At 33.2% G+C, this 27,841-nt stretch overlaps 1 protein-coding gene across 1 annotated transcript in view; it reads left to right on the top strand.

The window, feature by feature from the left end:
• Positions 1–27,841, top strand: part of LOC110370089 (ATP-binding cassette sub-family G member 1) — a 46,220-nt gene that overhangs the window by 667 nt on the left and 17,712 nt on the right. The window contains exon 2 of the mRNA XM_021325819.3: positions 21,925–21,989. Within this exon, the coding sequence (XP_021181494.3) occupies positions 21,935–21,989 (55 nt within the window). The 5' untranslated portion in view covers positions 21,925–21,934. The remainder of the gene's footprint in view (positions 1–21,924; positions 21,990–27,841) is intronic.

Genomic DNA, 27,841 nt, shown 5'->3' with positions numbered 1-27,841 from the left:
TAGAGTTACGGAACTTTACCTATTTACATTAACGAGTGAAAATTACATTAAAACTTACAGGTAAAATATACCTAAGTTAATACGTATTTTATAAAACAACAAAAAAATAATTTATTCTTTATTTTTTTTATAAATCATGAAAAAAATATTACCTGGTAACTATTTTTAATATATCATCTCTATAAAATCGTGACTATCCGGAATCACTGATACTAATTTTGCGGTCGACTGACGAAAACTCAAATCGCGTTGCGTGACTTTTGTATACAATTTTTGTTTGATGACTATAGTAGTATAGTAGGTAATTTCTGCGTGTTTTGAACCGCAGTCACAGCTTTCTATGGTCCTCTGTGATGGCAATAAAGGGTACTTATGCTATGCATTACTGCTTTATTTCGCTTTCTAATCTCTTTTTTGGTAGGTACATAAGCACGTTAATGTGAGGTTTTGGCTTCTCAAGCATATGTAGGATGTTCGAGCCTATGTGATTTATGCTCACAAATTAATTGTATTAAAATTACTTTTACACTACTACTGCATACATATTATTTATACTAAAGTTGAAGCATTTGTTTGTATGAACTCGCTAACTACTGGTGCGATTGGAAAAAATCTTTCAGTGTTAGATAGCTCATTTATCGAGGTGGAGGCTACATTGAATTAGTTGAATAATTTTAAATCGAATAATTACAGGTATTCTTAATCTGTTGATAGAGCATGGAAGGTCAGGGACTAAGAGTATACCTAATTACTTTATACCTATATAGATATTACTATATATTTATATTATTATATTACACGTGGCTAACGATATACCTATAATAACAATAATTTAATTTCGGAATGCGTTTTGTAATGTGTTTACAAAATTAAAAAGGATATCTTATCGCAACTATCTAAAATTACGATTAATGTTTTTCCCTATAGGTAGTATATGAGTATGAGAGTACTATCACTCTATTATCTCACAATAATAACATTAATTACTATTTACGTTGATATTTAATGTTATAATAGATATTGTATCTCTAGAAAATATTCCAAGCGAATCTAATATTTAAACCCAGGCCTTCAGTGCAATAGTTTTTATCCGCCCTGATCCAATTATGGAAGCAGTCGCAAATTGATTCACGACCCTTTATAACTGTGGAGTCAGTTTCAAATAAAAATGAAAGCTATTATTTCCTCAATAGTGTTTAATTTTGCCAATAGCTGCACATAAACAAGTGACTGAGCGTCATTTGGTTAACAAAGGATTCCTATGTCCTATAGATCTATCCCTTGGCTTGCAGATAGATGTTGAATTTTGACAAATATGCAATCGAAAACTAATGGATAGATAGATTAAAGAAATTCGCAGCTAAAGAATAGATCGCAAGCATGTTGTGTTGACATTTACTATTAGAAAGTATTAGCGTTTAACTGCAAAAGGACGTAAGTGTAATCTCGGCGTGTAACATCGAGGTCACGGACGGAACATAGCTTAAAGATGTGAATACACGAATAATAGTGAAATGTGCTTATATTTCATTCCTTTCTAATCTTAAACAGACTCAACTGCTTATCTAGAAAGATTTCGTTAAAAGCTATAGGAACATTTTGTTGTTGATATTTTCCTTTTTAACACGCTTTTGTTAGGTCGATCTTTACCTAAGTAACTATGCAATGGAATCTAAGGTAACTAATTTAACTATCTTCCAAAATTGGCAACTGTATGTAGTTCTGATGACAATACAATAATAGGTTTGGTAGGTACTGTGGAACAGTAACTGATCTAATGATGGATCCGGAAGGTATGGACTGGAACTTTATAATTGAAAATCATAACGTAGTTATTTTTACTTTCATTTATATACCTAAGCATATATTTTTTTAAACCATTAATTTATTTTTTATTTTGATCTACCAAAGCAATAATAAATATATTACACTTAAAAAAATCGAAAACAATTTTGTTGTCAGATGTGTATCTATTATCAATATTCGGCTATTCAAATTAGGGAAGTTCAATTCAAATTCGGTATTCGGCCAAAAAATTTTCAATGCCGAATACATATTCGCACTTCAAGTAAACCGTTTAGATTCCATTCTTTGAAAATATACACGTAATGGAATCTTAGATAAAATAATTTAATCAGTATTATAGTTGGATAATAAGAATGTTATTGTAATCATTGGATATTATTATTTCTTTCAATAACGTTGCAATAGGTTTATACGGACATGAATCAAAGTTTTGAATAAACATTACAGTTGACATAAGGTGACCTATAGTTTTATTTTATACAAAACATTTAATTGAAAGCGTACTGTTTTTCTAGTCACTATACAGTGGTAAACGCGGATAGCTGTATTATTGTTTTTCTCATAATACTATTTTTAACCGAAAAAGGAGAGTCGGTACGGTCAAGTAAGGTTCATTAATATCTCATATCTTAAAATATTTATGAAGACAAAATACTTATGTTATTTGGCGACAATATAGGTACAGTAGCTTCCCCAAATGTGTAAGAATTTTTCAAATCCGTTCTGTAGTTTCGGAGCCTCTAGTCTAGGGTATGAGCTAACAAAAATATGTTTTCTCTTTATTGTATTAGTATAGAAATATAGATTTCCATTTATTCCATTCCTTTACGAATACGGTATTATGCCAATGATAAAATTTGAATCAGCGTTACAACGTGTTCGATAAGAAAGGTAGTAAATTGATTTAGGCTTGCTTGTTTATGAAAACACGCATGGATTACGATAAGAGTATACCTAATCTTTCTTCGAATTTCCTATTTTTGGGTATTCGAATATCTCTATAAATTCTCGAATCAACAAATCAAGTACAAGTACTCGGAAATCGCAACCTAGAAATATATTATAACTAGCTTTCGCTCGCGGCTTTGCTCGCATGGTGTGTTGATAAAAAGCAGCCTATGTGTTAATTCCAGGGTATCACCTATCTACTTACCAAATTTCAACCAAATTGGTCCAGTTTTTTTTTCGTGAAAGAATAACAAACATACATCCATACATTCTCACAAACTTTCACGTTTATAATTTTAGTAGGAAGTAGGATATTAGTGGGATAGATAACGCAACTATCCTGAAGGGCTAATAATAATAGGAACCACATTTTGACGGTACTGGCATACTTATGAGTCACTATTCCATTAAAGTTGTCTCAAAAAGGCTTCAGCGTGTTGGCTTCGTTTGCTATCCAAAATCCGGAATTCTACCGCTATAATCTCGTGGTCTAGTAGAACATTGTGGAATATTCTGACATATTGTGATTATTATGGTTTTATACAATTTGTTTATTTTCAAACGCAAAGTAATGATGATTGCTTTAAAAAGGAGATATTTTGGGATTAGCTGTTACGACTTTTCGGAACTGATTGGGTCTGATTAGAGTTTTGCGTGACCACAATGATTATTGTTGGTAGCGTCCTAACATGTCCAATCATACCTATACATAACTGTGGACACTGTGTTGCAATTATGTGCTGAAAGGTATTTGAAAATTGGTTGGTTCCCCATTGCGGACTATTGACTTTCTACTGTACAGCTAACTGATTGCAAATTATGCATTTTATAATTACAATGAACATAAACTGCAATTCTATGGCTCGTGAACGAGATCTCATTGATTTTATCGTAGGATGACTGATACGTCAGAGAGAGTGAGCAGAGCAGCCCCAGAATAGTACTAGATTCTTATGTTATTTAAATAAGCAAATTAAGGTATTGCATGCCGCAGCCCTGGTACATAAAGGAAGGTTAGGGAGGAACATGGTGCATTTTAGTCTGAACGAGTCTGACACTGACGCTTTAACCAAATAAAGGTACTGAACCAAAAAAAAAATGCTGCCGATCATGATTTATGATTGAAAGAGGCTCTCTCAATCATCATTATGAAAAAGGTAAGGTGGGCCAAAAATAAACTTTACGAGTTTATTTTTAGCAATCCTCATTTGAACCTCAAAATGACCTCAAAATTTCTATATTTCGCGCTTCAATAATATTTAGGGGAAAATGAATCAAAGAATGTAGCTGCACAGGTGCATATGTCGTAGCTGACGTAATTTTATAAGGAAAATATAACTTTTGTTTGACATATGGTAATACCTTCAACGAATTTGGATAGATCGACACAGAATTAACTTCCACTGTACATAGTCTGAGTCACGTTAATGATATTTTAAATTCTAGAAGGATTGTACTTAACACTTGATATTCTTAACACCATGCCATTTCCTTTCCAAAATTATTTTTCTTTTATATTCCTTAGACATGCAATTGTTAAAAGACAAATTAGGAAAGCTGACCCCACCACCATATGGGATACATAGTAGGAAAGAGAGAGATTCCTTAGACATGCAATAGTTAATAACCCACATAGATTGTCTTAATGAAAAGCAATAGATTGCGATGCAGACCATATGTTGCATCAATTATAGTCAATGAGCTGCGATGTTAGAACGAGTCCATCGTCCTGTGCATGAACTTCTAACGTTCATAGACATGGACGCATCGTCGACCGCATTTCACTTAGCAAATGGAAACACTGGTGCCTCTATTCTATTAGGACATATAGTGCAGTTATACACTTTACTATGTCCTATATAAATTAAATATAATGGAGGATAAGGATTGCAATAACCTATCCTTTCGTTAGTTTTCGATTGGAGATTGTTCAAATTTCAATCTCTAATCGCCAGATCGGTTATTGAAATGCACCGTATATGACTCGGGGATTAGGCCAGATACATTTGACAGGTTAAAGATATTCGGCCTTATTTTTGGCACTTGATATTATGAAGGATACACTGTTGTAAACAAGGAAGAAGTAACCAACTACGAATGATAGTCACGTTTGAATCATGTGAATTGAACTTTGCTCGCAAATATATTATTATTTTGTATTATTTATTTTAATGCGACACATATGGGCCAAGGCTTGTTGATAATGTTATCTAATTAAAGGAAGCGATCGTCGCGGACGTGCAAGTATTTAGGGCTAGGCCTACATTTGTTGATTATATAGGTGTCTAGGCGAACGATGCTTGTGTTGATTTGTGTACGAACACGTGAGTGCCCCGAACTTTATGTGAGTTCATTGGTTTTACTTGGAATTGATAACGTATCTTGACTTCTTATATCTTGACCTTTTTGCTAGTATTGATGTACTCCATATACGAATAGTTGAATCCGTAGTAGTCATTGCTCAACTTGTCTTTGATGTTATTGCATTCAAACAACTCTTCAGCGGACAATAGAGACGTGGGTAAGTATTACATATGTCTTGTACAATAGTGATAAATAGATGGATATTTTGTACCTTTCTCGCAACATAACGTATTGGTTTCTGGTTTATAAAAATAGGACAGTTAAAATATCCTCATTGAAAACGGAAAGTAGGACGTAAACAAGGTATTTTTACACTTAAATTCATCGAGATAAAATGAGAACAAGAATGCAAATTCAACTGTAAAAACTGGTTCACGCGTAAATTCAGAAAGTTTCGAAGCGATCCCTTTTGCCTAAATAATATCGCATACGATTTATCTTCTTATCAAATAACACGGCAGTTGTCAAGTGGAAGAAAAAACAAATAATTGAGTGAATAATAGGTTTTATTCCAATCAAATGACAAAATAAACAAACAATTTTTTTTTGCAATCAATACAGTACCTAATTAAAATGTTTTTTTTTTTTCTATAGATAACTTTATCACAGTTGCTTTTAAAGTTCAAGTTTTTATAATACGCGGAATATAACTATTTATTGGCAATGCAATAAAAACTGGTGAAAAATAAAATACGGTTACCGCGTGCTATCTGTCAGCAGTGTCTACCTAGAAGCGCATTAAGTTCGTACGTAAGAAACGCGTTATGGAAAGGTCATTGACTGTAGAGCGTATCGGTCAAGAACCACACAAATATTAAGGCCAAGGATAAAATCATTATTATTTATTATGATATTTTTTGTGATTCAAAATTATAATTTATTTGCATTCTTTATAATAATTATTTTTTTTCAGTCGTTGTAAAACAAGAAATACGATTATGATTTGGTTTATAGAATAACGGAATCACGTAAAGTAAACATATTATATGTAGTTTAGGAAGGAAACTGCAGAGTGGTTTGGAATATTTTTTGTAGAATTATTAGAAAGAATAAAGAAAGGGGAAAAAAGTTCGTAAAAAAAGAAATGCGTGTGTTGATGTTGTTCAGTATTTAACTTCCAATTATTGTAACAAGACAGTCAGATCTAGCTATCTAGTGAGCCTAAATTGGAAGACATTCCAACAAACTTAGAATTTTAATTAATATTTTCGATGACAAAAAATACTCAAGGCTAGGTTTAAAGTAGGATTAATATCTGAATACGGAAATGAGCCACACACTGACACTGACATTGAAATGAACGAAAGATTATTGAATATAATAGATAAGTAACCAATTACACTTGAGTTTTTGTATTACACCAATCAGTTCATCTATGTAAGTAATGTTAAGTCAGCTAAATAATATACAGCAGCTCAATAAATAATAGACCTTGTCTAGAAATAATAATTAGACCCTATCATTTCAAGTTAGTTTAATTTAAACTATCGGGATATTACTTGCAGAAATTATTAGATCTTCATCACGATACCAACGTTTTTACATGTACATTGTACTTACCATAGTTTTTATTCAATTCGTATGGGAATTCCAAATTGATCTGAACGCAGTTTTTTACGAACAGACATTGAGACGACTAATGGTGAAGACCTTCCTTTGTTGTTCAGAACTTTGCTAATAGTTCTGAAATTATGATCATCAAGGGAGTAAAAAAAGGGTTTTCATGAACATAATATTACATTGTTAAACTTACATTTTGCGTTGAGACTCAATAAGCAAAGTTTAAAAAATCCTGTCTAAACCAATGTGTCTTCTAGCAAACACTATTTAAATGATGGCAAAATATGTAGCTTTAACCTTCCCAAGACGCTATATTTTCCAAAAATAGGAACAATATGAACTGATAGACCATGGAGGGTGAAGCAAAAATAGTGCGCAACCTAAAGGATATTAGCATAAGATTCAGACAGTAGGTAAGTTTGATGAGGGATTACAGAAGAAACCTTGAACGGTCTATTCGCCTTTGGAGTTTTTTGTTTACTTCCATACCAAATAGATCTGACGTACCTATGAACGTATATTTTTTGCCCTGTTGCAATCAACTGAGCGATCGTGATCGACCAGTCTATCACCTGGGAATGTCTATACCTGCGTTGGTTTAGCGCTCTAAGATCTGAACGGAAGGTTGCCAGCACAATTTATGCACTTATGCAGTTCCAATTTATTTTTGTAAGTACTACGCACCTTCCTATCAGAAATCCGGCTGAGGACAACTGGCCTACTTTTTCTACTTCCGATTTTAGAACGTTGCTCAACGTTTTGCAACTTTATCGGATCTGACCCTATAATTAGCGTAGGAAACGAAGGTTTGCAGCCCATTTAATGTTGCTCAAGATGTTGATAGTGGTTAGGAACTAGCCTAGCCTTAGGAACTTCATTTCTATATAAATCCGGTATAAGGAAAGTTTGCGAAAGTTTTGAGTCACTCTACATATGTACCTTAGACTTGAAACATGTAGGTACAAAATGTTCAACTTTACTGAAGACCATAAAATACATAAAGTTTCTAACCGCTGCAAATACAGACATCCATTTATTGATACAGCAGATTATTTCAGACCTTATTATAAATAAGAACTACTAAAGCAAGAACAAAATGGTCACTTCAGTCCACTGTAAGCCGAATGGTATTTATTGCAAAAGCGTTCAAGAAAGTGAGACAAAGGTGAACGGTCCGTTGGGACTTCTGTTTTGTCTATAGCTACAAAGTCGTTTTATCGATTAGCATGCGCTAGATTATGGCGGTGCTGAAATTACAGGAAAGTAAAGCAAAACCTTTTTGGCTTCGAAAATAATAATATATCCATATATACTCTTTATGCCCTATAGGTATAATTTATTATTCGTTAAATGTACACAAAGTAATAAAAATATGAAGATTTCTTCTTAGAACTACTAATTAGTGTCACTTATTACTATTGTGTTTTTAAATATTACCGTGCAGTTGTTTTTGAATAATGATCTATTAGTAGTTTTCTTATTTAGGTACATTATTTCAGGACATGCAAGTATGGAAAAAGTGAATAGTTTTTCTTCAAGTGGATAGGAAAGAGTTAAATACATATTTATATTTTCTTCGTCACAGTAATTTATTTCAATGATTATTTTATTCCATTTCAGAGGTTACGAGGCGGGGTTTATTTCCGCGGTAAATTCTGATTACATTTTCTATTGTAAATATTCTAAACGCGTAGTAATGGATAGATCTATATTGTTGTTACGTGTTTCCATATTCCCTTCCTTAATCGCGACCTTTACCCACACATATATACCATAGATACTTTTAATACGATATGCTCTAAGAATAAACCATTATAATTGTCTCTTTTGAAATTAACTAAAGGATTTTGGAGTTTCAGTAAACCTATATTGAAAACGGGAAAAATATGTATATTGATTGTTGATTTGACATTCGTTATATTCAAAATTATCGATACAAAGATCAAATAAAATTGCTTTGAACATATTAGATGAGTAAATTAATTTCCATACTTTGCATAGCTTCTAGCTTGAACAAAACAATGTTGTGACATGATCAATAAAGTATGTTCTTTATACTTATTTCAGAATTATGTGGGTCTCATTAATTGAATCATTGAGCAAAGTCCCGTTTAGATTGTACCTATTGCAATCGCACAGTAGCTAGTAATAATGTTTAAACAATAATAAAAGTTCCACATGATAACAATTTTATTAGTATTTACGATAATTTATTAAGAGCCGTGATTCAAATGTTATTAACAGCTGCAATAAATGCAATTAGTAATATCGATGATTAGTAAAAGTTTTTTGTAATAGGATAAAGTGCACAATATTGCTTTATGTGATGTTGCGATAATTGGATTACTTCATGTGCTCTTTGAGTCAAGTCTGCCCTCTTTGCAAAGATGTTTTAGAACATGTAGAAAGACAGTCAGGTGTTTCTTTAGAAGCTTTCGACATGCTAAGAAACATGAGCCTTAGGTGAAGCTGATTTTTACCCTTCACGGGTGTAACTCAACCAAATTCTAGACTCAGGGCTGCTGTGTGAATGGTTTTTAAGACCTTTGAGCACCCACAAATTGAACCCGGGACACGGCGCACGGCATTCGCGTTTGAGACCAACGGGGCAATTTCTGGTTTCAGTGGACGTTTTTGTTTTATTTTTTTATGCGCATCTATCAAGTGACTTTTGCCGCGGTGGGTGCAGTGTGAGCGACTGTCAGACTCTCTTACTGACTACAACCCACCATGTTCCTTCTTCAGCCCTTTGTGTACCAGGGCAGCGGTAACTCTTTCGAACAATCCCGCAGCCTCGGCGTCTTAAAGAAGCTGCAGGAACATTTAAATAAATATTTACGTATTTATGTATGTTTCAATCAGATTTTGGTTCAAGGCTGTTTTTTGCGTATCTCCATTCAAACGTTAGACGGTTCAATATCGTAATACAGGCGTATTGTGACACTGATAAAGTACTATTACAAAACACTGAATGTATGTATGTGATCTATCATCTTCAACTGTTGTTTTATTTCACGAACAGTATTTTACGTAGTATTGTAGTCAGTTTCATTGGAATCCAAGCCGTGGTGATGTCATAGCCCTTTTTATAATAATTCTAAGCGTGTATGTATTCTATGGTAGATCAGTAGAGCACATGTTGTTTATGAGTACTGCTCAAATATCCGTATTTTTTGCTCGTCATTTTGTTTAATTTTGAACTAGGAGTATCGTCGTAGTTTACAAAGTTGAATTGTGTATGCAAAATAAAAATAATACATTTTTAAATTTGATATGTAAATAAAGCTTTACCTAAGTGTGAGACTAGCTCTTGAGCTTTTATGTATGTTTCTATTTATGCACCAACGATGTCGTATGCTAAGATGACTGTCATTTTATCGCAATTTCAACCCAATAATGTATTCAAAACAAAACACACTCAGTAGCACGATATTAGATAATCATGTAAGGAATTCCTGAAACTGATTTTCATAAGGCCCTTTCCCACGATAAGCCGAAGCTAATTGCAATAACTTGTGCGTAAATCGCTATATCTATAGGTTTTCGTAACATTGGCTGTTAGATTGCGTCCGAATTCACTCATTGTGGGAACTTGAGCAATATTTGTATGGAGTTACTAAAAAACTTCTTGCTTCAACCTTCGTTTGCAATCGGCTGTATGATAAAATGAAGATACAAAAAATTACAAGCCTCCTTGGCGATAAACCTTTGTGTTTTGTGAAAAAAGTCGAAAATATTGCTAGTTGCTAATGATTTTTTGTGTCATTAAATTTTATCTAACATGTAAATGAATTTAACGATCTTTTGTTGTAATTATTTGTTGGTTTTATGTATATTCATCCTTTTTTGAGTCTAGGGGTACCTATGTTTTTTTTTATTTATTTGTTGAATGATAACAAAATAGGTTCGTTTGTTAGTTTTAACGTTGATGTTCTGAAAAAGGTTGCCAAATCTTCAGGGGGGTTAAAAATAACATTTTCTTAATAGTTACTTTTGATGCTATAAAGATTAACTGACACGGGGTTTAACCTTCAAAGCTTATCATCATAATTAAATTGTCTTCACGATATTGACGTGCAGAAAATAATAACATAAAATTACTGATTAACTTTTTATACCGTTTCGACTCAACATTTCTGTTTTTATAGTTACATCTTTGCACTTTATAGGGTTCCGTATCCAAAGGGTAAAACGGGACCCTATTGTTTTCGCTCCTTCGTCCGTCCGTCCATCCGTCCGTCTGTCACCAGGCTGTATCTCATGAACCGTGATAGTTAGAGAGCTGTAACTTTCACAGATGATGTATTATTGTTGCCGCTATAACAACAAATACTGAAAACTAGAACTAAATAAATATTTTGAGGGGCTCCCATACAACAAACGTGATTTTTTTGTCCGTTTTATAAATCGGTACGGAACCCTTCGTGTGCGAGTCCGACTCGCATTTGGCCGGTTTTTTATATAATGAGATCATTTATCATGGTAATAGGTACGTAAAATGTAAATAAGATAGAAAAAAACTTGTTTCGTGTCAAAGGGCGAATCATATTTCTTTATGATGAGCATTTAAGGAAGTTAAGTACGGTCTTATACCATAACAAACAATTATATACGCATTTGAATAATGTCGTGTTATTTTCAATTGAATTTAAAAGCATTTGTTTGTTTATCTATTTTTAATCGCGAGTTATTTATGTAGTGGTTTATAAATAAACTTGGTAGAACTGCTCCTATATTGTTGTAAGTAAGTACAAATATTTTCTCGACACGTGTGGTTATTTAATTTGCAACGCGTAACATCACAAAATCTCAGATCCTCAAACAATTTTTGATTCAATTGGCCAATTTCAGTTTGTTCGCGCACATGATGATTTGTCAGTAAATGGGCATGAAAGTGTTTAATTGTTTTTTTAATTCTTCTCAAAGATCAAAGTATTTTTAGGTTTTACACTTTATTAGGCTCTCTAACTTTCATTCTGTCTACATCTTAGGAGTCATATGTTATGAAAGTGTGTATGAAACGATTGAAAGTAATAGGTTTTATATACAGAAAAGAGCTTCTATTACTTTTACTTTAAGGCTTATATTTAAGAGAAGTGTTAAAATGTCTTGTTTCACGAAATCTGTGCTTGAGCAATAGCTGACAAGGTCAATCTTGTACAATATGTAATATAATGACTGACTGACATAAGATACATAATTATTATTAGATTTTATAATCGACTGTCTAATGCTGACTTGCACTTTTACACTCGAAGTTTTAAACTTTATCTTTCTGTTGTAAATTACTGAAAATTGGGACATTTCGCTTACGAAAGTTGTAACCAAAGATCTAGAATATATGACGGTTGTTACTGAAGATTTATGAGTTACTAAACTCTAATGTTTCTATTGTTTTAAAACGTTAAACTGCTTATGTATCAAGATGTATTTATAATCAATTAAATGGATTTGGAATTCTCTAAGGATGTCACAATTTTTTCATATTTCTAACTGCTCGGCAATTTGCAATCGAAATCATGGACATGTATACAGCCTCGGTTAATAAACCGATGTATGAAGGTTATATATGTCTAAATCAATACGTACTCTTGAAATCTGGATTCTGGAATTGCGATATTATAATTTTGTGAGCTTATTCCCAGAGAGAATTTTACTATAACTTTCTCTGCAGCACAAATACCTAGGAAAGCTGTTAGTAGCTTTCTTCATTAAGTGAGTAATTAATAGTTATTGCCTTTAAACACCAAATTGTTTAACTATTCTATCTGCAACAACAAAGTAGTCAAAATAAGCTTATCAAACTTATAAATCAATTTCGATAAGAAATTACTTAATGAAATAAAAAACCATAACATTATTACATTATATTTATTACATTCTCTGAGTAATTGCTTGTAAGAATTATAGCTGACATGCCCTTGAGGTGTGGCTGTTGTGGGTACATAGATAGCAATCGCCGTTGCCATGGTTACCACATATTGTTTGGGTAAGTGTGTAAGCAAGTTAGCGTTGTAAAGCGTTGGATGTTCGAGAAAGATCTGGTGATGAATGGTAGCTTTAAGCCTTGCTAGTTTTTTATACTTAAAGCATTTTCATCTCACTACGAAAAACGAGGCCACACCGAATCAAAATAGTAACTTCTTTCAAGAGTGTTTTAGGGGCAAGTGTGTTTAAAGAAACTCCAATCTTTACTTTAAGGGTTGTTTTGGAAATACAACAACAACACACGCACAAGTGTGTGTATTTTCAACGCCTATTACATATTTATATCACATTGTCTTGAAAATTCTCACGATTTCTGAAAAACGAAATCTGTAGACTGTTTACTTCATGACTCATTGTTATCCTGACAAATCTAAAATGGAGCCTTAATTACGAATTCTCTTATGTACAACAATGTAAAAGATAGCTTTGTCATTGTAATTAAATCTATCTTTATAACAATAAGATTCCTTACGTACATACGCTCCGCTATTCTTGCTTTCTTAGATCATACAAGATTTATTTTTTATTGTTTTGAAGGCTAAGTGACCAGAACGTGAAAGAAACGTTACAGTTTCATGAATAATAATTCGTTTGAATGATAGGCTTTTGTTTTATGACGTCAATGAGTAACACAGAAAATAGTAGATACCTGTGTTTTTTTTGGCTTTTATTACGGTTTCTATTTGTAATAGGTGCGGGCAGTGTTTTACAAAAAAGCCGTATTAGACTGCCTGTCTTTTGTTTGCTCACGTTTCATACTCTCTTGGATTGGATGTTCTCAATATTCTATACTAGCTTCCGCCAGTGGCTTCGCCCGCGTGGTACTTTGACCGGGATAAAAAGTAACTTATGTGTTCATCGTCTAGCGTATCGCCTATCTACATTTTCAATTAAATCGGTCCAGCCGTTTTTCCGTGAAAGAATAGCAAAGATACATCCATACATTCTCACAAACTTTCACATTTATTATACCTATATTAGTAGGATAAGTAGGATATTAGTAGGATTTCTTTTTTTCTTGTTGTTTTGTTTCTGATTTGCTTACTGAATGAAGATAGGTAGAATCAAGAGCGGCTTTAAACAAACCTATCTATATGTAACTAGCAAACCCGGCGAACTCCGTTTCGCCAGCAGATCTTCAGGCTTCGTTTTATGTAACATTTTGTTTGGTGATTAAAAGATAAAGTTTTTTTTTTATGCTATAAACCTCACGGAGACCAAGACCTTTCCAACGAATGCAAAACTGTGGAAATTGGTTCGTGCGTTCTGGAGTTATAGCGTCAGGGAGGAAAACCCGACTTATTTTTATATATTAGATTAGATACCAATCATGGGAACACTCAACAATCTTCAATTGGTTAATGGAATGTAGGTATTCATTTGAATAGCTATGTTTTTTTGCTTCCATTAAAAAACTAATTACAATACTACAATCAGATGATACCAGTGATTAATTAAACGCATGCATGACATGACAATTGTTTGAAAATTACAAAAAATAGTACTTTACTTTGATATAAAGCTGTAGACAGATGATCGACGTTTGTTTTTTACTGTAAATGTGTGGTTATGCAAATTAATTGTCTGTTTGTATTGTTTTTTGTTGCATTTTGTAAAAGCTATAATGTTTATGATAATGAAGAGCAAAAAATGTGAATTAAATGTGTACCATGAGTATAAATGAAGACGTTGAGCGCATTATTAAAATATTGTACGAACAAATAAACATATCCCACTCACCAATAGTATTTTAAACAATATTATAATGCGTCAAGGTATCTGGAAATCAACGCTATCGTATATTTTTTTTGACAAGAGATTATTTTTAACATTACACCTGTAATGTTAAAAACATACACACACAACTTTACTCATATCTTGCGTTAATTGCAATTGTACTAAGAAACAATTCATTGCTATATCATGATTAATTACTAAAGATAACATAATCATTAACTAAAATTAATCTTCAAAGCATGTGCTTGCGCAAGCATATTGTTTGAACATGCGTGAACACATAGTTGCATTCATCAGTGAATGCGAATTTTTCTCATCTAGACACACGGCAGTGTGTCCGCCAAGTTCGAGCAAAACAAGCGACACACCGGCCGTGGGTTATATTACACGAACCATTTCGGGCCAAATTCGACCCCCCTATAACTCAAAATCTATTTTATTTACGCGTATCAAATTTCTAGTATCTGTTGAGACCCCCTCACTTATCTAAAATACAAAATTTCATTAATATACCTATTGTAGGTCTTGAGATATTGACGTCAGAAAATCGCTATTTTTACTATACACTCACTGACTGACTCACTCACTCATCAAAAACCTAGACCACTTCCAATGGTCGTATTGACTTGAAATTTGGCATGGAGGTAGGTCTTTATGTCAAGGTAAAGGAAAAAATCTGAAAATGGCCAAGTGTGAGTCGGTTTCAAAATAATGAAGGTGTAAAATACTCAGTTTAAAATACCTCTAAGGAACTAAAGCGAACTGAATTTATCTATATTGATATAATATATCTTCGAATGGTCGTACCGATCTGAAATTCGTTACAAAGGTTTGTTAGTCAAAGTAAAGTAAAAATCTGAAAACGGCCAAGTGTGAGTCACTTTCGAAAATAACGAATATGTAACTTTGATCCACGAACATAATATATGATAACATGTCATGTCAGTCAGTTGGTAAATCTAGTTCATTTAGTTAATCTAGTTCATTTCTTTGTAAGAAGCATAGTGCATATTCAAAAATCTGAAAGATAGTATATGAGACATTTCCTTAACTAACTTAATCATAAGAAAAAAATAAAATAAACAACTTTACAAAAATAAATGAAATCCCACCCAAAACAAAAATGTGAAAGGCTGCCAAGTTCGATAATATGGAAATCCTTCGCCTATAAAAGAAGTGAGATCTGAATAAGTACCAAGTTCCATACACATACCTCAGTTAAAAATAGTTACTTTTTAATAATGTTACTTGGCAAGTTTTAATAGAAAATTAAATACTTGATTCATTGCGTTTAGTAGGTTTATAACAAGGTGTGTGAAAACTTGCCAAGTAACATCATTAAAAAGTAACTATTTTTAACTGAGGTATGTGTATGGAACTTGGTACTTATTCAGATCTCACTTCTTTTATAGGCGAAGGATTTCCATATTATCGAACTTGGCAGCCTTTCACATTTTTGTTTTGGGTGGTTCAATATTTTTTCCCATACTCCCGACTAACTGAATGCATACAAAAACCAAGCACAGTCATGCTTCAGCTTTCTTTTCTTTTCCTAGAAAATAGCATTATATTTACTTTGTCTGATTCATTCTTCAAAGAGTTTCACCGTGATGATACCTCACGATTAGACTAGAATAAAATACCTAAGTTAAGAAAAATATATAAGTGTGTGCATTGTATTACGTAACAATTTTGCAAAATGTATCCACATAGTGTTAGGTTTAGTCAGCTTTTTACTATCCTGAGAAAGACTGATTTCAGCTTCAGATTTTGGTAGGCACCTTTTGGGTTGCCCGGGTAACTGGGTTGAGGAGTAGTAAAGTACTGGTACTCTGCTGAATCCGTTTCGACTGGAAGGCGACCCCAACATGGTTGGGAAAAAGGCTCGGAGGATGATTTTGGTAGGCACCTATAACTTTTTCCCACGCAAAGGAGTTCGGAGAAACCTGATACTTATCTAATCAATCGTGGTCCTTTAAAGCATAGTAAATCAATGTCATTTTGATGGTATAAAACCGTGGCTTACTTACATATGTAGGTACATCTTGTACCAGTTTAGCGTCTCGGTATGTGCAACCACAAACAATAATTTGTGGTAGTTTGATGACTTACGTTACGTATTTGTTTGACCTCGGCAAATATGGCGAGAAACCAATGCAGTTTTTGAGGCCCATACATCACTTCAAACATTTAACTTATAAGTAAAGTACTCTTCAGAGAGGTACTCTTAAGTAACTCCTGAGAGATTTTCAACCGATTTCTTTAGTTTATGACCAAGAAACAGCTGCACTGGCTGCGAAAAGTCCGATGGAAGCTAGTTTGATAATAATGTATGTTTGTTACCCCGTAACTTAGTTGTGGAATTCTGGTAGGTATCTAGGTATTAGTTATGTTTCACACAGATGTATATAATTGCGCCTATAACAAAATACAAATATACATACCTAATGAACATGTTCAGATTGTGCTTGACGACCTTAGTTACAAAGATTTTTTGGAACATCATTAGGACGTTGCTCTGTTGCAACCTTGCTATAATTTAGGTCAAAAATGCATTATTCTACCTACAAACCCGTTCCTGAAAAATAAACAAAAGCAAACCATTCTTAGAACTTAAATAGGTCCAAAAGCAATAACACTTTGCTTGTCCTAATCTGTAACCTTGTGGAAAAAAAGTTTTATTCTAAATTGAATTTTATAGTGACATAAATAAAGTTTAAATTGCAATACTACAAGATTTCGTAGTATCGCCTTGGACCGGTCGAGATCACTGTGACAAGTGAAAGTACCTATTCATTGGCAATGATCCCGCTTACACTTCAAGATCACTATCATAAGAAAGTACCTACGGCTACGTACGATATTGTCGCTTGAAAGTTGGCTTCCAGCTCTTATCTTTGTTTTATTGAGAATTAAATGGTGTAAATGTCTTTTATTTATTATTTTAAATAGTTTATTAAATACTTTTTTGTGTCTTATGAACCAAGTTTATTATATTATTTTTTATCACCACGATTTTAATGTATAAAGCGTGTTTGACCTACTTATACCAGCCATATATTATATCTTTTATATTTGGTCTCTATCAACAAATTCTTTATCTATACTTCTATACTAATATTATAAAGAGGAAAACTTTGTTTGTTTGTTTGTTTGGTTGTAATGGATAAACTCAAAAACTACTGGACCGATTTTAAATATTCTTTCACCATTAGAAAGCTATATTATCTGCGAGTAACATAGGCTATATTTTATCCCAATACGGGCAGTAGCTCCCACGAGACGCGGGTGAAACCGCGGGAAAACTGCTAGTTTTTTAAGTAACGAAACTCACAACAAGAAACTGCAATTTTAAAATCTTATAAAACATCAAGTATAAAAGCCATTATTGGAAACACGATAAAGATCACCATAAAATGGAAGCCATTAAAGTAAAATGTCAGAATACCCGTACAAAAATTAGGAAGTAAAAGTTTTCGTAGTGAGATTTCGATAATAACAGCTGTGGGGTTCATTGACCGCTCTTGACCGGTAAAAGTGAGAAACACGGTTTATTCACATATCAAGTTTATTAATAGCTATAAACTTTATTGTTATGCCACCAACCGCCTAGGGCCTTATAGTAAACTTATGACGAATTTTTGCTATCACCATGGAATATTTGTAACCGACTTCTCAAAAGGAGGAAGTTCTCAATTCGGATATCTGTTGATTTAAGACTGATAGATTAGATTCGTCTTCATTTGTTATGTGTTCTATTTTTAATATTTTGCTTCACTGTACCTTCTTATATCACAATCCTTTGCATGGGCAAATATGATTTATTGAGCGACCATTGTGATACTTATTAGCGAAGTCCGTTCGGTACAAAAGGATTATAAATGTATTGTGTCCAAAAAGGAAATGCTGTTTGGGTTGAATTACACTTAAGATATATCTTCATCCAATGTTGATTTTTTAATTAAAGTTATCCTCTACTTAAAATTTTTTTCATCATCCCCTTGAATCATCCATAGGTACCTACCTAAGATACCTATGTGAATTATTAAACACACTAAATTGGCTAAAAATGGCAACAACATCTTTATTACGAGTATTCAAGGAACAAAAGAAGTGTAAATACCTCCAATTAAACTTTGGATATAAAACTCCCACGATAAGTTTCGACAATTTTTTTTCAACAAACAATTTAATTGAGGCTTTTACGTCTTTTTAACCAAAATAACCTAACCTCTTATGTAAGAAACCTTAGTTCAACGAATTACTTCAAATAACGTACATTTACTTGTTCTTCACCGATTTGAGATTTATGAGCACTGAATTTTATATCATCTTAATACCTATAAAAGAGCCGGTATGCTGATGTATTGTCATATAGTTGCTAAAGCGTGAACCATTGATTTTCGAGGCCATGCGTATGAGAAAACTGTGTGTCGTTCGCAACTACTTTCACTAGTTGGGTGTTTTTTTTTCTTTTATATCCACGATCGAAATTCGAGGTTTTTTTGCCAGTGTCTTACTGTAGTCTTTGATCTTTTTCTAAATCTGGAATCCATGGGCAAATGGATCATTGACCTACAATTAAAATCTTCAATGACATGTAGAGTCCCAAAATTTTAAATTTAGAACAGCCGTAAACTTCAGAATTAAAACTAACCAATTATCTAATTAATAGGTACCTGTGTTAATACGTCGAATCAATAAAATATGTATATATATTTTTTTTTTATAAAATCGTTTTTATAAAATAAAAGTAAGTTTCAACCTTTATTTGAAATAGGTTAACACCCTTATGCTTGGCATTTTGAAAATAAATAAATAGGTACTGGCAGATTAAAAAAAATAAAAATATTTCAACCGTGCATTTATTGATTTTATCCTTAACTGTTCTTTTATTTTCTGATCATGATTAAACAATATGCAATTTATAACATGTCTATTATGGGTTTAAAAAAATAAATAAATAATCTGTTAATGGTTACCTTATCGAGACTTTATGTTAATTCATGTAAAATAAAAAAGCATCTAAATAATCAAGATTTATTTTATAATTGTATCCAAAAACTGAATTATTTACTCGTTCATTACAATGGGTATGTTTTGTCGTAAATGTCATAATTCATTAACTATGTTGGGATACTGATGTACAAAGTGCTGTAGCTGTACATTTCAGTGTGGGCTAGGGGCTAGCACTTTAGACCTTGTCAATATGGCCACAGTTAAAATACATTAATGTGACTGCATTCTATTTTATCTGTTGAGAATATTTCTTTGGATATCAGGACTAACCTTTAATCTTTAAATACCTAGTGGATATTTTTTTACAGTTAGCATTCAAAAACAAAAATAAACATTTTGGTCATTAATTATGTAACTTCAAGTAATGTTATTTAATGAAGAAAATACAAGGTAAAATACATGTAAGTACGTATTTTTTTACCTAGGTATACATTTGAAATGTACGAGTTTTTAAATAAAATAAATATTATAAATGTCTACTGGTACCAATTTATCCTGTTTCCCGCATCGCAAACTGTTGATTCATGAGTCCTGTAGGTACTTACGCACGCTGGTACTTTTTATGACTGCACTGGCTATAAAAACATTCCGGAGAGTGCCAAGTGGGTCACATTAAGTATTTGTGTAGAACTACATTTCGTAAATACGATGCTCTTTTGTTTACATTCTATATTTGCGTTGTGAACTTTTTGTTACTCTCAAAAATAATTGAAGCGTAGTTTGAAGAATACTAACTTATTTACATTTTGTGTGCAAACCTTTTTTGCCAAATTCAGAAAATAAGAGGCTCTCAATTCAGTTAGTTTAAGAAAATGTTCACTCGGGTGTTGTTGAACAAACAATACATTGAAGCAAAGATCATTAGTTTGTTGCTTAGTTTATAATTGACATGTAGATGTTATCCGGGTTCATAAAATTAAACCGTGAGCATGTACTAGAAGTAAGCTGTGTTATGGAATATACCGCGTTTTTACGTGAATTCCAAAATTATACATAGTTTTTGTACTTTAAGTTAAAGGTTAACTTAAATAGAGACAGTTGTATCCTGATTTTTTATTTCTAACTTCTGGCAGGTGTCAATATGTAAGGTCAAGCTTATGTAATGTGTTTACAAAGATAGAAATAATATTACAAAATAAGTTTTTGTGTACATAAACCCTTAGACAAGGCATTGAACTTACTTTTTCTTACTTTGGTAGGATTACTGTAGAACAAATTAGCATTGTATTATTGTTATTGTTTCTCAGCAAATAGTTTTACAATTGCCTGTTTCTATGGTTACTATGATTTCACTATAAAATTGAAGGCATCCTATCTATCTTATTCTTTGTGATACGAAATAGAAAGTTAACTAAATAAAGAAAATGAATACAAAAAGAGACATGATTTAGGAACATTTCTTAACCATGGAACTTACGAAAAAAGACAAAGAAATTGATGGTTTACGTAGATAGTCTCTTACCAACATTACTTTCACTAGTTTCTAAGAATAGGCGAGCCTACTTAAAGAAAGTATGTACCTACCTACTTACGTAGATCGTCATTTTCGGTGGAACCTCTATACATCAAAAATACGATTAAGTACCAAAAATAATAGTAAAAGAAAACAGTGAGTAAGTAGGATTTATAATATTTTAACTATGCTGAATATAGCTACTACTAAAAAAGCAATTCAAATGTAAAGATAAACCTGTTACATTTATTTTAGATCTTTTATATTCTAAGACCATTTTATAGGTTCTATTTACATTCTTAGTAAAGCCATAAACGTCAGTCAAACATTATTTACGATGGCATATCCATCGCAATAAACAATTATTGTTTTTGTAAAATCTATTTGTATGTACAACTCAATTTTAATTATTTACTAGCTTCTGCCAGCGGTTTGGTCCGTGACCCGTGGGAACTTCTGCACGAACCCGAATAAAATGTAGCATATAGCCTTCCTCGATAAAAGGGCTATGACAAGTTGCATATAGCCTTCCCCGAAAAATGTACCAGTAGCTCTTGAGATAAGCGTGTTTAAGCAAACAAACAAATTCTTCAGCTTTACAATATTAGTATAGATTTTCTAGAATGAATGATCAAGTGTAATGATGTTTAATGATATAGCTAGGTATCTACATTAAGTATGCCGTAAATTATATACTCAGTGCATTGAACGACAATGAACTTCTTTTATGAGGAAGTACTCCTTGCTGACATTTTCCTCGATCGAAGTATACGCCTAGATCCGGCATTGTTTTTTCATTCGATTTTTATACTTTATGGACTTTTTACTACAGTGAACATTCTTCATTTAAAAGGGGATGCAAGTGCTTTATTATTATGTTAATGAACTAAACGTATATTTGTTTACGAGTGAATGAATTCTTCCTGAACGATACAATCATTTTGGAAGGAAATCTTTCACAATTTGAAAAATTAAGTCTTCTGTGCTCCGTATTCGATGCTAGTCTTAAAAACTTTCTCCTAAAATAACGATGTTTTTTATTGTTTCAGCTAATCCAAGATGGATTTGGAGTTTCGGAATTTAACATACACCGTCCAAAACCGGTTTCCTAAGGGTAAGTTATAAGTAAAGCATCAGTTCAATAGTTCATTTCATTGCTATTGCTATCCCTACTCCGGTTTGAGTACAAAGTATATTATATACCTCTAAAAACAATAATATGTTACATAGAGCCACCAAGTCTGACACCAGTCAAGGGGTATTGGGTTGCCCGGGTAACTGGGTTGAGGGGGTCAGATAGGGCAGTCGCTTCTTGTAAAGCACTGGTACTCAGCTACATCCGGTAAGACTGCAAGCCGACCCTAACATAGTTGGGAAAAAGGCTCGGAGGATGATGATGTTACATAGATATTTTTGAGATACAATATCTTTGTAGGCAGTTCACAATCCCGTTAAAATTTGAAAGAGAACAAAAATGACAACGCCTGTAAAAAACAAATGACAGTCTTTACTTTAGTCACGTTTTGGCTATTCTTAAGACATTGTTATTGTATGTATAGCTGATAATGAATACTTTATAACGGTAAAGTCTTTAAGAAAACAAGTAGATCAAAGGCACTGCAGAAATGACTTTTGGGTATCAGTGAGTCTGCGAAATTGTTCGAAAGAGTTACAGTGGCACTGGTACATGAAGGGCTCCAGAAGGAAAATGGTGGGCTTTAGTTAGAAAGTCTGACACTCCCTCACGCTCTGCACCTACAGCGGGAGGGGTCATTTGATGAAAAAAAATGTATAAGCAAGTGGCGGAGATACGAGAGCAGTTTGGTTTTTTTAAACAGTCGTGCTTGAGAGGCTGGTGCTTTAACCAACTAGGCTACCATAAACAGTCCCATGTGTGGTCTACTACGCTCTATTATTGTAGAAACTTTGTTTTTCTCTAGTTATCAAACGCACGTGTTTGGTACTTCTCCAGACCGGCTGTCACACTGACCTTAAACAGGGATTGATAACCTAATTAGTGAACCTTCATCACATTTCTTATTAATTGGGAACTTTAGAAGTTATTTACCAGTGGTCGAGTCGAATATTTTGTGATAGTCTGTTAGTATGTAGTTAGAAAGTACATACAAACTTAGAGCTTTTTAAGTATATCTTAGACACCAATGACTGTGTTTCGGATGGCACGTTAAACTGTAGGTCCCGGCTATCATTAAATATCCTTGGCAGTCGTTACGGGTAGTCAGAAGCCAGTAAGTCTGACACCAGTCTAACCAAGAGGTATTGGGTTGCCCGGGTAACTGGGTTGAGGTCAGGCAGGGCAGTCGCTTCTTGTAAAGCGCTGGTACTCAGCTATATCCGGTTAGACTGGAAGCCGACCCCAACATAGTTGGGAATAAGGCTCGGAGGATGATGGATGCTGTTAGTATGGAGTTGTTTCTTGTAGTGACACCATAGTTCCAAATAAACTACCATAGTGTAATAAAGTATGAAGGTATGTATAGATACTGTGGAACTATAACATATTATTGCATTCGATCCAGTACTTAGTTTATATTTATTTTACAATTAATTTTCTGGCTAGACACTTACTAACTAGATGGTAACAGTTTATATCATTAACCCCATATTAACAAGATTTTTATTGTATTTATGATATAAAGTAGGTAATTATTTAACTGCAGTAAGACAATAGTGGTATAAAATAAAAGGTTAAGTAAGTTTACTGTGACTGCAATTTATTTAATTTTGTATGGATGTGCAGTTACTGGATAAATATAAACTGGACTAGAAACTGTGACTAAAATATATTAAATTAGGTATTTAAAAGTTCACAAACATTCGGCAACCTGTAATAAAAAAAAAACCTTTTTTCAAAACAGATTGATAAGGTACCTTTAGTTTAGTCAACATTCATAGTCTTCAGACTAGGTAAGTCCATGGATACAGTAAGTTACAGTACGAATAAAAACACGTATTCTATTAATTAAACAAATGTTCGTGATATGCCAGCAATAAATCAAGAGTACACTCATCATATGCAAATGCATTACAAACACTATGCCTCTATAGGTAGATGCCTATCCGTAGATACCTATGCACCTACTGAAGAATGCATCTTTATTGAATCACTAGGCATCATTGGAATCGTTATATTAACATATTATGTACTCTATTTATTGTACCGATGAGTAATAAGGATGTGTTTCTAATAGAAACCCATACTAATACTTATAATAAATGCATGAGTAACTCCGTCTGTGTGACCGGCTTTCAGGGAAAAAATACTGAACAGATTTCAGTTAGGCACACAGAGCTTGAGAAAGGACGGGTGCTTTTTATCCGGCAGCGGCAAGTTGATATCTCAGATGTAACAGCCGTATAGTATACTATAACTTTGTATGTTGTTGTTGCCGTCTATTAAAGTAGGGTTAAATTATGATCGCTAAATAATGGATGCGAAGTCTTATCCTGAAGCAATTTTTCCTTAGTTCGTTCGTATGCATGATTAGTTTACTGCTATCATCAATGTAGATGAATTTTGTTATGAAGAAGTATTTTCCAGAGCTCATGATAAGAGAAAAGTACAATTCAATAGAATCACAGGCAATCTTGGCAGTTCATTACGATTAAATTATCCTTTGTTGTGATCATTATTTAAATTTTATATCCATTTTATTAATTTAAGTGCGAGCATCTACTTACCTTTATTGTTCTGACGTGTGATGCAACCCATTATTATATGTATTATATTTATTTTTATTACATAAGGCACTCTATAAGTAAATAGACTAATATGATTATCGCAATTAAAGGGCTAAATAAATAAATACTTACTAAAATATAATAATAGGTATCCCCTAATTGATTTCAAATATTTGAAACTTTGCATAGTTACTCACTTCTTATTTTAACTGAAAAATGTAAATAAATCAAATTCTAGTACCTTATTTAATCAAATACGAACAGAGTAGAACCGAATGTCTATCGCAGGAAACGAAATATGTGTCGTTGCGTTAATAGAATGTGAAAGTTCACTATGATTCAATTATTAATTTGCATTAAAACAATTGGGTACATCCGATAGTGAATCATTGTTCTATTCCATGTTATGTTGTTTGCTCCGATATTGAAATACTTGCGTGATAATAATTCCCAGGGAAGTAAATTTTAGGTTGGAGATAGGCGAAATGCTATCGAAACTACTTCTAAGTAAGGAATATATCTACTAAGTGCTTTTGAAGACTTTATAATGCTAATGATACTAAGACTTCACACCTTCAGTCTGCACGGCGTGTTGCACCATTTACCTATAACGATAGCTGAAGCATTTTCAGTTGTTAAATCATCCATTTGGCCAATGGACGGCAGTTTGACGGCTGACTATGGTTTTGATATCGTTATAATTAAGTGGTGCAACTCACGGTTTACTTTGACGACTGTAGCTAGCTTTTAGCATTATTTTAATGGGTATGTAAATTATGAAACATTATACAAACATTACATATCCTTTAACAGACCTCTAGACAGAGTTACAAATCAAACTATCTTAACACTTCTATCAATCTTGTAGAACAAGCTACCATTTATTAGCACTCGTCTCGCTGACCTAGCCGTCGTTGATAAATATCGCCTTAGCACGGTGATTTATTTAATGCTTGCAATTATTGTTGTATAATGCACTTTAAGAATTAAACCAACTGGACACGCCATTGCATTGCCGTGAATTTCTCTTTGCTAATTCCAGAGACTGCCGTGTAAGTATTTTAAGTTTATGCTTTATTTTGGTCCAGTTTTGGTCAGACTTTAATTTCGAGAAATATTTAAATTACGTAATAATATAATACTTATATGAAAATAAATAACTCCGAATTACATAATGCATCATGCTTGCGTTTGAAAATGTTATCGTTATGTGTGTGTAGTATGATTAAAAATGCTTGAGTGAGCTATCACAAATAATTTTTACATTTGCACACTTTTTCGAATAGAGATTTCTGTTCATACAGGGCAGCTAGTTAAGTGATCTAAGACAAAACGATCTCCTTCACATTATGACGTAACGTTTTCAATCAGGAGCCGTAATGCGTGTCATAATAAGGTCTAACCAATAGGTTATCGGTTCGTAAGGGCATCCTTAACCTTGTTCCTCTGTTGATTGATTTCTACTGCATTTATGAAGTAATTAGCGCTCGTAATTGCATATTAAGATAAACAATGTATTTATGAAGGGACATTACATTTTATTGACAAACATCTTAGGCTCATTTTCTTCAGTAAGTTAACCTTCCGATTAAGGAGAACAGCTGTTTATTATAAATTGAAAACTCCAAAAGCTTATTGCTCCTAAAACTAGGTTAAGGATGTCACATAGGCAGTCGCTCTATGTAGAACACTGGTACTCACCTGCATCCCATTAGAGTGGAAGCGATCCCAACCCACTTGGGAAAAGACTTGGCAGATGATGACTGATTGCAGATGCTATTATTCTAAAAAACAAAAGGTTTATTTAGGGTGGGTTGCACCTTTAAATTAAGTATAAATTAACGACAACCAACCATAATCATCCGCGAAATAACTAAAAATTGGTCAAATCTGCGATTGGACGGCTGGTTATGCTTTCGTTATCGTTATATTCAAATGGTGCAACCAACCCTTTGTATTGTACAATTTGCCTGAGGAGTTTTCGTGACTGCTGAAGGTAAAATACATCATGATTGATAGACTAGCCAAGACACTGACACAACCTTTAGGGGACGTTCCTAATGATGAGATGAGATAGACAGCTGTCACAACAGATGTTCTCTTATATGATAATGTTTTGTGAAAAAAGTGACTGCCTTGACGTTCAGTAGGTTATGGGTATCATGTCAGGGTTAATGATTATGGGTTATCTATACTGATATTCTAAAGCTGAAGAGGTTGTCTGTTTGTTTGCTTGAATCTCAGAAACTACCAGTACGATTAGATACTATTTTTCAGTAGTTCCTAGGCCCATTTGTCGAGCCTTGGTCAACTTTTTATTCAAGTACGAGGAGTTGTTCTCACGAGGCAAAGTGCTTGTTCAAAAGCATATCAAAAAAGGTAACACTATATAACGTAATAGTCTAACAATATAAATAAAAGTTAATCTTTTTTTTAAGTCATAAAATGAATTGTAAAATTATTTTTAAAGCAATAAAACATCGCTAGAAAACGCAGTTAATAGAAAATAAAATTGAAAGCGTGAAAACCGTATATAATAGAAATATACCTAATCTAAAGTGTGAAAACAACACTACGATCGTATAGAAGTGAATGCATTGACATTGGCCTTGAACTGACCGGCCAATGTTACGCGTGCGCTACTTGTGTGCGTGTGCCTATGCAGTTCTGACGTTTTGCTTTCTAGTTAACTGTAGTAATTGAAAGTATTGTTTTTTTCCCTATTGAGTGACCTAGCGGGTCAGTCTATTATAGGCAACATGCATGTTTTTACGCAACAAATATGTTACATCCGCGATGAAGGCGCTATCTTTATTTGGTCTCTACAGTTTCAGGACCTTTCATGTCATGTCACATAAATATTTTGTCTTAAAACAACTGTTTAGGTACTTTTAAAATTGAACGTGAAAATTTATACCTACTTATCTTAAATCTTTGTAGGTATGTTGTCATTGAAGTTAGTGCAATATTCAGAACCTTTCCTGTCGTGTTAAAGTATCATCTCCCCTTTACCGTGTGTTACTTACCTACATACCTACCTACTCAATTTCCCACAACAGTTTAAATATTCATCATAAATATGACGTTCGTCATTTGTTTCCAGTCTGTATTCCAATCGCTTCCCTTACCATTACCATTACCATTCGAAAATCGCAGAAATGACCAATAACAGCTCGTTACAATGCTGGGCACGAAACAATGGAAGGTTGGAATACATTAAGATAGGTATCGATGGATACTGAACACTGGGTTTTACTGTTAGTC

Source organism: Helicoverpa armigera, chromosome 11 (genome assembly GCF_030705265.1).
Source record: "Helicoverpa armigera isolate CAAS_96S chromosome 11, ASM3070526v1, whole genome shotgun sequence".
Classification (NCBI taxonomy): Eukaryota; Metazoa; Arthropoda; class Insecta; order Lepidoptera; family Noctuidae; genus Helicoverpa; species Helicoverpa armigera.
The sequence above is the reverse complement of the archived record's forward strand: the minus strand, read 5'-3'. Positions and strand labels throughout refer to the sequence as shown.